The 14055-nt window shown below is 46.1% G+C and overlaps 1 protein-coding gene across 1 annotated transcript in view; it reads left to right on the forward strand.

Moving 5' to 3' along the window:
• Positions 1-14055, forward strand: part of syne2b (spectrin repeat containing, nuclear envelope 2b) — a 268255-nt gene that overhangs the window by 218479 nt on the left and 35721 nt on the right. Inside the window, exon 119 of the mRNA XM_056295430.1 lies at positions 12545-12707. Coding sequence (XP_056151405.1) covers positions 12545-12707 — 163 coding nt within the window. The remainder of the gene's footprint in view (positions 1-12544; positions 12708-14055) is intronic.

The following is a 14055-nucleotide window of genomic DNA, read 5'->3' on the forward strand; positions in this document are numbered from 1 at the left end:
GATTAACAGAGTACACAAAGATATTCTAATGGCCAAGAAAATAAAACACATTTTTATCTGACGAAGATCCATGGTGATGGAAATGTTGTCCTATTAAACTTTTGTGGCTTAGAGTAAGTGCAGGCGTTATCCCCGCCCCCCCTTTTTTTTTCCAAAGGAAAAAAACCCCACATCCAATGCACATTTAGGCTCAGCTACACTTTGTGTGGAGTGTTATTGGTCAGCGTATTGGTTGGCTATGCGATGGGTTAGTATAAGATGAGCTGCAAAAAAAAAAACAAAAAAAAAACTTGGAAGTGGGCTCGGACAAGGCTTTAAATGCCAGGGCCAAATTTCAGTCTCTGTTCGGCCCGGGCCAAAACTCAGGGGTAACCTTCACGCTTACCTTTGCGGCAAAATGAGGACTTGGTCCCCACTCTTAGTAATAGACATCAGTGGGGGAGGTGGTGGTGTGTGTGTGTGGGGGAGGGGGGGCAGTGGAAACCTGCCATATGGCACACAACAGGGTCAACGGCAAGTGTCTTTAATTTGACTGAAAGCTTGTTAGTATCAAGGTGTGCCCTCTCTGTCTCTATGGTTTAAAAGGGAGGGGAGGAGTGAAGTGGGAGAGAGAGGGCGGAAGAGAAAGTGCAGCGAGTGAGCCCTCCCCATGGACACCCATCTACCATCGTGCCGCCCAACCCCTTCAGACTGACAAGCATAACAAAGCTTAGCCTACTAATGAGCTGCTGCTGAGGTACAGACCCAGACTTCCAGCAGTGTGAGTGGAATGTGTGGCAACAGCACTCTGACCTTTCCTACATGATTAGGGGTCTAACCAAGACTGTGACATCTTATATTAAAGCTACTATAGTGGAGTTTTCCCACTGATTATAAGTTAAGAGTTTTCATTTTGCTGCCTTTATATCACCAGCATAAACAAATTAGATTAAGTTTCCTTTATTAGTCCCCTTGGGGGAAATTCAGTTACTGCAAATTAACCCATACTAGCTGTGATCTGCATAGCTAGGAGCAGTGGGCTGCAGCCTTCATGCTGCGCCTGGGGACCAACTCCAGTTCTTTTCCCATTGCCTTGGTCAGGGGCACAGACAGGGGTATAAACCCTAATATGCATGTCTTTTTAATGGTGGGAGAAACCGGAGCACCCGGAGTAAACCCACCGCAGACACGGGGAGAACAAGCAAAATCCACACAGAGGATGACATTGGATGACCCCCCCCAAGATTGGACAACCCCAGGGTTTGAACCCAGGACCTTTTTGAGACAACAGTGCTAACCACTGGGCCACCATGCCGCTCGGTGAATTGAGACCATTAATGAGAGGAAAAGATATTGCTATGTAATGATTCCAAATGCTGAATCCGATGTTGAATTCCCCATGAAATCTGCTGAAATTATTTATGGCACAAAGGAGGGCTACGTAGCCACAATTTGAGCTACATTAACTCTTCACTGTGTCTTGCAAATGCCTGTTTTTCAAAAACATGTTATCTCACTCCTCTCCTCAAAACAAATGCAGGAGCTTCTAGAGTGGGAATGTAGGTTTTTAGAACAAGAGGCATTGCTAAGTTGAATTGTCGTTCTTCTGTGAAGCACTACCGCCTTTGTCCACAGGTCCATAAACAGGTCCACAGGTCCAAAGTCCATAAAAGTCTAAAATTTTTCTCTGCAGCTTTAAGTACAAGCTCTGAACTCTGCGCATTTCACCCTTTCACCATTTATATATCTGAGGGGTACCAACAGCAGGCCTGCAGCCGGAAAGCTGCCGGTTCCAAACCCCTGGCTGGCCGGTGAAATTTGGACAGGGGAAATGAATGAATGAATGAATAATTCTTCCAGCCCTCAACAATTACAGGCGAAGTGCCCTTGAGCAAGGCGCTCGGATAGTAAACACTCCAATACAGCTGTTGGTTGATTTCATGAATATTGGCGGCTCTAGCAAACACGTAGTTATTTATATGTGAAGCAGCGCGTTACTGAAAAAGGTCACGCGTGCCTTGCCTCAGATCGATAAAGGTCTGAGGCGGTGTATATAGTGAAGGAGATTAGAGCTCCTCTAAGTAGACAAACATGAGCAGTGCGACTCCACATGTATCGGAGGAGACGTGTGGTAGAATGCAGCCCTCCCCTGATCAGTAGAGTGGGTGGGGCAGTGACCGGGACGGCTTGGAAGAGTGGGGGAATTGGCCAGATACAATTGGGGAGAAAAAGTGGGGGGGGACTTCCCTGTCATTTCATGCTTTATTTAAAGGACACAGGATCCTTTGTTTAGTCTGTTGTCGAAGCATTGTTTCTTTCAATTTTTTACTTTAATTTCAGGTGTAAATGTTAATTTTCAATGCCTCAGAATGCTTGTTTCAATGGACATATTAGTAGAACAGTTGAATATGGTATCATTATAATTGTAAGTTACAGAACACAGCATTTGGTTAAAATGTTACTCAGAGCATCAGCCAGAGGGTTATAATGTAACACTTCAGTCTTATCTTTAGAAACCTGGCTTCATTGCATGATGAAGAAAGGTTGTGTGTGTGTATGTGTGCGCGCGCCCCCCTGCATGTTTGGCTGTGCAGACTGATCAAGACGAGTCTTACTGGGATTGTGTGTTGTTGGGTAAGAGGTGGAGAGAGGCTTAAAGCTGCTTTGTAGATCAGTGGGCCTCAGGGCTCACGTGACCTTGCAGCCTTGGCAGGGTGTCCCGTCAGCTTCGCTCCGCATCATCTTTGATGATACCTGGCAATCCAGCCAGGCTCCATGTGCCGACAACAAACACATCTTTAACATTTAGCTTCAATTTCTCCAGCGTGGACATAGAAGATCTGAGGAAGATCCTTTAGCATTCTTTTAATACCCTTGATCCATCCATCCATTATTCAAACCGCTTATCCTGCTCTCAGGGTCGCGGGGATGCTGGAGCCTATCCCAGCAGTCATTGGGCAGCAGGCGGGGAGACACACTGGACAGGCCATCACAGGGCCGACACACATATTCACACCAAGGGACAATTTAGTATGCCCGATTCACCTGACCTACATGTCTTTGGACTGTGGGAGGAAACTGGAGCACCCAGAGGAAACCCACACAGACACGGGGAGAACATGCAAATTCCATACAGAGGACGACCTGGGACGACCCCCAAGGTTGGACTACCGCGGGGCTCGAACCCAGGACCTTCTTGCTGAGAGGCGACTGCAGTAGCACAGTGGTTAGTGTGGTGGTTACCCATGATTACTTACATTTATTTGACAACACCAGTGTTGAAGTTTTCACCAACCAATCAACTTTGCAGTAGGGAACCTACTTTAAACTTGTTACCAAAGGAGGGATTGCTGAGCATTCATATTTTTCTCAGCACAATCTGTTTTTGTGTTCATAGAGTAACAACTATTCAAACCAGGGAATCCAGGGTAGTACAGTGTTCTCATTTTGGCTATCAGCAATTCCACTGTTGTGGTTTTGGAGGTACATGCATTGCTCAAACACAGTTGCCATGATATAACTTGGTATAACTCTCACAATGGTTCGCTCTGAATACAAGGGTGAACTTGCATTTGTAAGGTCAGAACAGATACTTAACTTGAATTTGATCCATTTGAATACAAAATTCATACAGTACTTTTTTTTTCCCGTTAAGCCCCAGCTCTCATTATGGTGTTGTCAAATCTCATAGCGCCGTCATATTTTTTTTTAATTCCCCCCCCCTTACTTTTTCTCCCCAATTGTACTTGGCCAATTACCCCACTCTTCAGAGCCATCCTGGTTGCTGCTCCACCTCCTCTGCCGATCCGGGGAGGGCTGCAGACTGCCACATGCCTCCTTCGATACATGTGGAGTCACCAGCCGCTTCTTTACACCTGACAGTGAGGAATTTTGCCAGGGGGACATAGCACATCCCCCTCTCCCCCGAACAGGCGCCCCGACTGACCGGAGGAGGTGCTAGTGCATCTGGCTTCCTACCCACAGACACGGCCAATTGTGTCTGTAGGGATGCCCGACCAAGCCGGAGGTAACATGGGGATTCGAACTGGCAATCCTTGTGTTGGTAGACAATGGAATAGACTGCTACGCTACCCAGATGCCCCGATAGTTTTTTCTAAAATGTTGAATACTCAAATTCCCTATCCCTCACTCCCCTCCTCCCCCTTTTCCAGCTTATAGTCATTATAGTCATAATATTGGGCCCAAGGAAGAGGGCAAAAAAGGGAAGTGAGTCAATGTTGACACTGTTTTGCCCACTGAGGTAATGTGTCACATGTTTGGATAAGAGCTGATGGAGTTTGAGAGCGAGGGAGAGAAGGTTCGCAGTCAGTGATGACCACAGCTCCTCTCGGCCTTTTGTCTGTGTCTCGCCCCAGTAAGTTACGCCAGATGACTGGTGAGATTTGACTTGCCAGGATTAGATGCGTTGACACTGGCCTGCCGCTTGCCTTTGTCCCCCAGAACAAACTGGTTGCTCCGTCACTCTGCCCAGCAGCTGCTGTCTGCTGACACGAGCCTTTGTGCGAGCGGGCCCTCCACCTTAGGGGCCACCCCACACCCGAGGCCTCCATGGAGCCCACGCAACACCCCCAACTCCTTCGCCCTCATTGTCTGAAAGCACATCAGGCAGATGTTTTATTAAGCAGCACCGCTCGCTCTCCAGTCCCTTTGGCTCACTCGCAAATCTGTTTCCTTTGTAGGGTTTTCTTTATGAACATTAATCTGTGACTCAGTTTACCAAGCCATTAACTGTTCAGCCCCTTACCATTACACCTTATTTACTGTTACTTTTGTAGTGTTTAAAGCGTTAGCTTCCATTAAAAAAAAAAAAAAAATCACTCATTTACGTCCACTTGGCTCTGCTCATGTGGTCATAGATCTTGTTGTCATGGTGATGATGCCGCGTCTCTCAAAGAACTCGTGTCGCCGGCTGCTCTGTTGCCATGGCAATTTTGTTATGTTTGAAAAAAGCATCTGTCAGATAGAGGGATAGAGTTGTCTGAGAGCATGTGCTGCGGGTGTGTGTCCGGGGATGTTTTTGTTATTACATGTGTGTGTGTGTGTGTGTGTGTGTGTGTGTGTGTGTGTGTGTGTGTGTGTGTGTGTGTGTGTGTGTGTGTGTGTGTGAGCATTTGAACATGTCTGACAAAGGAGGGATCTCACGGGACGACGAGCAGTGTGATGGCACTGAGTTACTGATTTCATTCATCAGTATTTAAAATGGTTTTAAGCTACTCTCAGATGTCCAAAGGGCAGTTATATACGCTGTCTTTTTTGTATACCAAACAATTTTATTGGTTAATGTATCTGAACAATAAGAATGAATAATAAAAAATAAATAAAAAGAATAATAAAATAAAAAGAATAAAATAAATAGATAAAATAGAAATAATAAAAAATAATTACCGCGGCCTGACCCTGGAGAAGCGGCTGATGATGAATGAATGAAAAAAGAAATAATAGAAGAAGAAGAAGAATGTATCTCTACACTATATCTTAAAACTTTGAGTCTGCTAAACAGCAATCAGAGGAAAGAAGTTGCAGGCCCTACACCATGCAATCATTGTGTGTGTGTGTGTGTGTGTGTGTGCGTGTGCGTGCGTGCGTGTGTGTACCTGTACGTACTTGTAACACCATTACATGCTTTCTTTGGCCCGGTTGGCAGTAATGTCCAAGGTGCCCACCTGCCAGTTTAACAGTTGCTTCCATTACCAGTAACCACAATGGACAGCTGCACCTGTGATCTTGTAAAGACCCAGACTAACTTTAATGGGCTTGTGCACTTTTTTTTTCTCTCCTGTTGCCCCGCTTGCTCGTGCAACATAGAGCTGGCACCTGGCCTTAAATTGATTTTCCCTTTTAGAACAACATTGAGGTTGCTGTGTTTGGGGAAGATTTACTACGCGACCTTTGATTTTTAGTGCTTTGCAGCTGTGTCTACTTTTTATTGTTTTTTTTATTCCCTGTTTGATTCAGAGCTTTCCATAATACTCCTGTATAAATAGATATTTATGTAAAATACATGAACACATGCAGGCAAACACACACACACACACACACACACACACACACACACACACACACACACACACACAGAGTTACATTTTAGTCTCATGATTCAGATGTTTATTTTTTTCTTGTTTTTTAGGGTTAGGGTAAACTCTAGTGTTTTGGCTTAAGGTTAGCTCATATTTTGTAACTCCCAAATAAACTTTTTTAAACTTATTTTAATAAAACTTTTATGAGTTAGAAATTATAAATGACCCAAATAATTGATTTTTAAGTCCCCTTTTGTTCAATCAATAACAATTGATTTTGTATTACTTACTTTGATAAGTAAGTTAACAGGGTGGCACGGTGGTGCAGTGGTTAGCATGGTTGCCTCACAGCAAGAAGGTCCTGGGTTTGAGTCCCGGGGTAGTCCAATTGTGGGGGTCATCTTGGGTCGTCCTCTGTATGGAGTTGCATGGTCTGTGTGGGTTTCTTCCAGGTGCTCTGGTTTCCTTCCATAGTTCAAAGACATGTAGGTCAGGTGAATTGGCCATACTAAATTGTCCCTAGGGGTGTGTGTGTGTGTGTGTGTGTGTGTGTGTGTGTGTGTGTGTGTGTGTGTGTGTGTGTGTGTGTGTTTCTGTCGGCCCTGTGATGGACTGGCGGCCTGTCCAGGGTGTCTCCCTGCCTGCCACCCTAATGACTGCTGGGATAGGCTCCAGTATCTCGGTAACCCTGAGAGCAGGACAAGCGGTTTGGATGATGGATGAATGGAAGTAAGTTGACACCTAATTTAACCATTTAATTAAACCACTAAATAAATATGAGCAACAAGCATTCCTGTTCAGGTCTTTTTTACCATCTCTGATGCTCCTCAGCAGACTCTCCTGAGACTTTCTCTGAGAGCTCGTGAAATATTAGGAGGTCATTTGTATAGGGGTCCGAGAACGGGGACAGTACTAGTATGTGAGAGAGATATCCCACAAGCCTCTGTGGATCAGAGGGAGATGTACTTAACTGATAAATCTGGTCAGTGGGGACCACTGTATGAGCGACACTGCTGCTTTTCAGATTTCCTGCTTTAAATCCACAGCAATGAAAACCAAAGGGTTTGATGCTAAAAAAAAAAAGAGGTTGGCACTTCAAAACAGTAATTTTTAAGTAAATTAAGTAAAAAGAAAAGAAAAAAGCAGTTGGGCGGCACGGTGGTCCAGTGGTTAGCGCTGTCGCCTCACAGCAAGAAGGTCCTGGGTTCGAACCCCAGGGTTGTCCAACCTTTGGGGGGGTCATCCCAGGTTGTTCTCTGTATGGAATTTGTTCTCCCCGTGTCTGCGGTGGGTTTTCTCCGGGTTTTCCGGTTTCCCCCACCACCAAAAAGACATGCATGTTGGGGTAATACTCCTGTCTGTGCCCCTGAGCAAGGCAATGGAAACAAGAACTGGGATTGGTCCCCGGGCGCTGCACGGCGGCTGCCCACTGCTCCGAGCTACACTCACTGGCCACTTTATTAGGTACACCTTGCTAGTACCGGGTTGGACCCCCTTTTGCCTTCAGAACTGCCTTAATCCTTCGTGGCATAGATTCAACAAGGTACTGGAAACATTCCTCAGAGAGTTTGGTCCATATTGACATGATAGCATCACGCAGTTGCTGCAGATTTGTCGGCTGCACATCCATGATGCGAATCTCCCGGTCCACCACATCCCAAAGGCGCTCTATTGGATTGAGATCTGGTGACTGTGGAGGCCATTTGAGTACAGTGAACTCATTGTCATGTTCAAGAAACCAGTCTGAGATGATTCGAGCTTTATGACATGGCGCGTTATCCTGCTGGAAGTAGCCATCAGAAGATGGGAACACTGTGGTCATAAAGGGATGGACATGGTCAGCAACAATACTCAGGTAGGCTGTGGCGTTGACACGATGCTCAATTGGTACTAAGGGGCCCAAAGTGTGCCAAGAAAATATCCCCCACACCATTACACCACCACCACCAGCCTGAACCGTTGATACAAGGCGGGATGGATCCACGCTTTCATGTTGTTGACGCCAAATTCATCAGACCAGGCAACGTTTTTCCAATCTTCTATTGTCCAATTTTGGTGAGCCTGTGCGAATTGTAGCCTCAGTTTCCTGTTCTTAGCTGACAGGAGTGGCACCCGGTGTGGTCTTCTGCTGCTGTAGCCCATCTGCCTCAAGGTTCGACGTGTTGTGCGTTCAGAGATGCTCTTCTGCATACCTCGGTTGTAATGAGTGGTTATTTGAGTTACTGTTGCCTTTCTATCAGCTCGAACCAGTCTGGCCATTCACCTCTGACCTCTGGCATCAACAAGGCATTTTCGCCCACAGAACTGCCGCTCACTGGATATTTTCTCTTTTTCGGACCATTCTCTGTAAACCCTAGAGATGGTTGTGCGTGAAAATCCCAGTAGATCAGCAGTTTCTGAAATACTCAGACCAGCCCGTCTGGCACCAACAACCATGCCACGTTCAAAGTCACTTAAATCACCTTTCTTCCCCATTCTGATGCTCGGTTTGAACTGCAGCAGATCGTCTTGACCATGTCTACATGCCTAAATGCATTGAGTTGCTGCCATGTGATTGGCTGATTAGAAATTTGCGTTAACGAGCAGTTGGACAGGTGTGCCTAATAAAGTGGCCAGTGAGTGTACACCGCTAGGATGGGTTAAATGCAGAGAGGAATTTCCCCCCGGGGATTAATGTAGTATATCAAAATCAAAAATCAGGGGAAAAAAATGCAAACTCTTTGGATTAGAAAGGGCGTGCTGCACTGTTCAAACTCTCACACATGTGGCGCTGTTGTATTTTAATGTCCCAATAATGTTTTTGTTTTCAAGAAAGAATATGTACAGCAATTCAGAGACAAACTTTTCAGGTGAGGAGCAAGACACTACTTTGTATGTGCGCCTGAGACGGATTCAGGGAACCTGAGTGTACAGCTAGCTGCTTTGGACTACAAGTGGTCCTGTGTGGTAGGTTCTGTGTGAGGGCAGAAGCCGACATAAGAGGAGGGAGGAGGGGACACGTGAACTGCAGAACAGGGTGTGTATGTGTATGTGTGTGTGTGTGTGTGTGTGTGTGTGTGTGTGTGGCTTGCTAGCGGATGAAGCCATGGAGTAGCCTCCTCAACAGCCTGTAAGTACCTTGCACGCTGATCCCGATCCCCGATCACACCCCTGCGCACTCAGCCATCATGGGACTCAATGGGAAACTGGGTGAAATGGGAGCAGATTGGGTGTCGTGTTGTGTCTGTGTGCATGCATGTGAAAAGCGGGAAAGAAGAGGCGAGATGGAGAGCATGAGAGAAGGCAGAAAAAAAGGCGGGGGGGATGGGCTAGGCTTTGTCGGTGTATGCAAGCAGGCAGACAAGCAAGCCATGTCACTCAAATCGCCAGTACTCGGCTGTGTGTGTGTGTCTGTGTGTGCGCGCGTGCGTGTATGTGTGGGTATTTATGCGATGCAGCAGCAGGCTGGTCGGACAGCCGCTTTGCATAAATGCATTGTGTGCCCTTTATCTCTGTCCACGGTAGCTTCAGCAAGTCTGTGTAGCAAGTGTTAGCGATGCCTCACGCGTCTTAAGGATACGTGCAGCCTTAAACTACCTCAGCTCACATTTGCATGTGTACAAACACATATGAGCATGTTATACACCCACGGACAGACAGACAGACTGACAGACAAACATGCACATTCCTCAGTGTCCTGCTGGTTCTGTTTTGTTACAGACGGGTGACACGTCACAGTCAACATTTTTCATTTTCTCTGACTGGTTGCATGGGACAGGAAATTGTCTTTGTTGCAGCTTGCACAGTCGGAGTGCAGAGCATGTGCACAACCATCAAAAATGTAAAAAAAAATAAATATTCAGGTTTGATTGGAAGTTAAACATGCAAATGAAGCAACTAGTAGCGGTTTTTCCAAAGGTCATGTTTAGAATGCACCTGCTTGGAGCCGGTATGGTAACAGCCTACCGCACGGTGCACTTTTTTAGGGCTGTCTTGTTGCTGCTTTTAAATCTGTGTAGCATCAGCTCCGTAGCCTGTCCTGTCGATTAACATGGACCACTTACCTTTCGCAGCATCTAAACCAATCACATCTGCTGCAGTCAATGACAGAGTGGTCTGCTAACACGCAGGAGTTTTGTGTTTTTCAGTGGTGTGCTTTACATTGAAACTGCACACAAATGTGCACACGTAAATGCAAATAAGAAATTGAGGCAAATAAGCACAGTTCAAATACTGCATCAGCACTGTTTAAACCAGAAAAACATATCTCTGATCCGCCTTATATTACTGTTATAAAGAGGTCAGGCGGCGTTCATGTTATAAACACATAGATGGATGCGTGCACGCACACATACATCACACACTTCAATTCATTCAGCTATGAGAAATTCCATCGGCTCGCTCTCACAGGCTGGTGTCACATGGCAGTGGAATGTCTCTGTGTTTATTGTGTTAGTGCGTGCAGGGGAATCCACCGATATAGGTCACAGACCAGCATGGTTAAGCTGGGGCGCTGGTGCACTACAGTCTCTGTCCTGGGCACCATTGAGAAAAACAGTCATATATAGGTCACCCTCCAGTGCCCAGGGACCTCAGCCATAATGAAAGCTGAAGCCATAAGGTGCTTAGGTTGCCACAATTAGGGGCTTCATTCCCTGTGTGGCTCAAAGGTTAGACCATGGCACTAACACAACCAGGGTGAGGGGCCACGTTTCTCACCAAGGCTTCCACTGAATAAATACAATCACTATCGATACAACCATTGCACTCAATGAGCTCTTAGCATCCAGCAAATGGCCAATTATCAGCCAGGCCCATCAAACAGTCCCCTGAGAATGGTGCAGTTAATCTCAAAAGTAGTTCTTGTTTTTCAAACACTGTTAGTATTCCTCTGTCTGTCTTGTCTGTTAACCGCCTACACTACCTACACCTAAGTCTGTTACCTACAGCACTGGACTGATATGTTAATCACATGTTGGACGAAAAAGACAAGAGAGGGGTTAAAATTTTGGATTCTTATGGTCTTTTTTCTGGCCTGCTAATGGGATGCAGCATGTCATTTAGTCATGCCTCTTCCATTAAGACAATTGGTGTAGGATCACCTTGGACTTGGAAAAACTGTGCTGTCACGAAAATGTCCCAGATATGAAGGAGTAGGACATTGCCACAAAAGTATGGCATTCTGAATTTTCTCATTTAATTGTTGATCTCATTTAATTATTGTATTCCGCTTCCGGTGTGGGAAGATGGCGGCACAAATTCATGTTTGCTGCAGCCTCACCCAGTACCACTGTGGGAAGATAGTGGCACAAATTCACATTTGCGGTGGCCTCACCCAGTACCATTCATGCAGTGTCTTTGTCCACGTCTGCATCTAAGTTTGTCGTCGTTTGATGGCTGGGAGAGCTTGGTCTACTGCGTCCTGTGTGCCCAGGGGCCACGGCCCTATTTGGAACTGTGCCCGAAGACGTAACACCGAGGACAGGATGCAGAAGCAGGGCAGGCTAAACTAACTGCTAGCCCATGCAGACCGAGAGTTCCGATAACACTGAGGGCGGTCTGGCGGCGGCCTCACCTAACCTTGACTGTGTTTTTAGTGTCGTCATATTGAGTGCGGGGAGGTGTGTTGAAGGTGTCTGGCTGGGAGATCTAGTGTTGGATTGGCTGAGGGAGCTTGGTCTGTTGCATCCTGTGGGCCCAAGGACCGTGGCCCTGATGACTGGAGCTGTGCCCGAAGAGGAAACACTGAGGGCGGTCTGACAGGACGCGGAAGCGGGGCATGCTAAGCAAACTGCCAGCCCATGCAGACCAGCAGTTCTGACAGTCATCCTGGCTGGAATTCGTTCACCTGGATAGTGATTTTTTTTCTTTTTTTTAGTTTAGATATATGTGTTAGTTTGGATATATGTGTTCTTGTCGTTCTTGTACTTTTTGGTTATGTGATCTTGTCTTTGTGTCGCACTGCTGTGGGCTGGGGGAAACAATGTTTCATTTGATTTCATGTGCGCAAGTGCATGAAAGTGTTTCTGATTCTTATTGATTTCCTCAGTAACTGGTTGGTGTTTCCTGGAGTTCCTTAACTGTCCTAACCATTCCCTCCTTGACCACATCATAGCTGGATAGCATAGCAGCAATCCCTGGGAAGCGGCACGTTACACCCATAAACATTTATTCCAAGTCTTGAAAGAATGAAAGACATAAAAAGAGGGAGAGAGAAACTACCCCCTTTGCTGAAAATACACTCTTGCCAAGCTGCCATTGTTAATAGAAATCTGTTTGTAATGATTTTCCTGGTTAGATAATGGTTGAATAAAAAAATGGTAAAGGGAGAGATAGGGGGAAAGAATAAGAGACCGAATGACTGACTGAAACCGAAAGTGTCATCTAAGCAGCCAATTGTAGATTGTTAAAGCATGTCCACTGAGGAATTATACAAATCATCACATGTGTTTGAACAATGAAACTGCTTCACCAAGACTGCCTACCCTGTAACATATAATCTTGATATTACACAATGTGATGAAGTAATGATCACCTTCTTTCCTCAGGGTGAGGAAGCTGAAGGAGACTCTGGTAACCGTGCAGCAGCTCGATAAGAACATGAGCAACCTGCGGACGTGGCTTTCTCGGATCGAGGTGGAGCTGGCCAAACCCGTAGTCTACAACATCTGCCACAGTGATGAGATACAGAGGAAGCTGGCTGAGCAGCAGGTGGGTGACCAGCGCAGTCCTGCTTCACAGTCTCATATGTTCAGATACATTCAGCGAGTTGGCCAGTAGAAATACTTTCCTTTACATTTGGCAACTAAGAACCTTGACCACCTTTGGCGGTGTCTGCATACACTGGAAGGCATAACCAAGTGGCTGGGATAGTGTACAGGGATATCTGTACTGATACAGACTGGAAGTCCCCAAGTCCAAATGAGACACACTGCCAAAGGTGGTTGAGAATGGCAGAGCTAAGATCCTGTGGGACTTCAAGTTCCAGACTGACAAGCAGGTGCTGGCTAACCAACCAGATATTGTGGTGGTTGACTAGGAACAGAAGGCAGCAGTAGTGATCGGTGTAGCAAACCCGAGCGATGGCAACATCAGGAAGAAAGAGCATGAGAAGCTTGAGAAATACCAAGGGCTGAGGGAAGAACAAGATCGGATCTGGAAGGTGAAATCCACAATAGTCCCAGTGGTAATATGAGCACTAGGGGCTATGGCCCCCAAACTGGGAGAGTGGCTCCAGCAGATTCCAGGAACAACATCTGAGGTCTCTGTCTGGGAGAGTGCTGTCCTAGGAACAGCTTAGATACTGCAACAGGACCCTCAAACTCCCAGGCCTCTGGTAGAGGACCCGAGCTTGAGGAGGACACACACCACCCGAAAAAGGGTGAGAGAGAGATTTCTTATATATATATAATGTGTGTATATGTATGCCTACAGCAAGGATGTTTTATTACCAGTGACTCATTGTAAGTCCTCTTCGAGGCATGCCTCCCAACATAAAAGAGAGTCCCCCGAAAGCTTTAGTATAATTTTCACCCTGACCCAAACCAACCAAAAGCCTTATTTTGTATCCTTATTCCACTAATGGCTAAGGAGTAAAGACTGTGGTGTGTGGTACCTAGCAAAGTCTCAGCAGGCGACAGGAGAAAAAATGCTTCTCAGGCTAGAAGGTGTCATACTGGGCTAAGGGCATGTGAAATGGGAGGTACTCACAGGAGGGCCTTTATGGTCAGTCCTTTGTGCCTCCAGGAGTGGATTTAGGCCTACTAGTATTAGCCTGCCTCGCAAAAACTTTTATTATGAGAGAAATGTGTATTAAGTATGAGTGGGGAGTGGGGGCGGCAGGACAGACACTGAGAAAACAGATGCTGATATGTCAGGAAACAGAAAATAAAATTCAGATATGGACAGAGAAACGAAAGGACAGACAGAGAAACAGACGAACTGGGTTGATTGACATAGATGTAAAAAAAAAAATGGTGGAGAGAGAAAAATGGAAGGGGAGGAAGTGCAGGAAAAAAGGAGAGACGAAGGGGGAAAGAAAATGAGAGACAGAAATGGA

This window comes from Lampris incognitus, chromosome 16, assembly GCF_029633865.1.
Source record: "Lampris incognitus isolate fLamInc1 chromosome 16, fLamInc1.hap2, whole genome shotgun sequence".
In the NCBI taxonomy this organism is placed as follows: domain Eukaryota; kingdom Metazoa; phylum Chordata; class Actinopteri; order Lampriformes; family Lampridae; genus Lampris; species Lampris incognitus.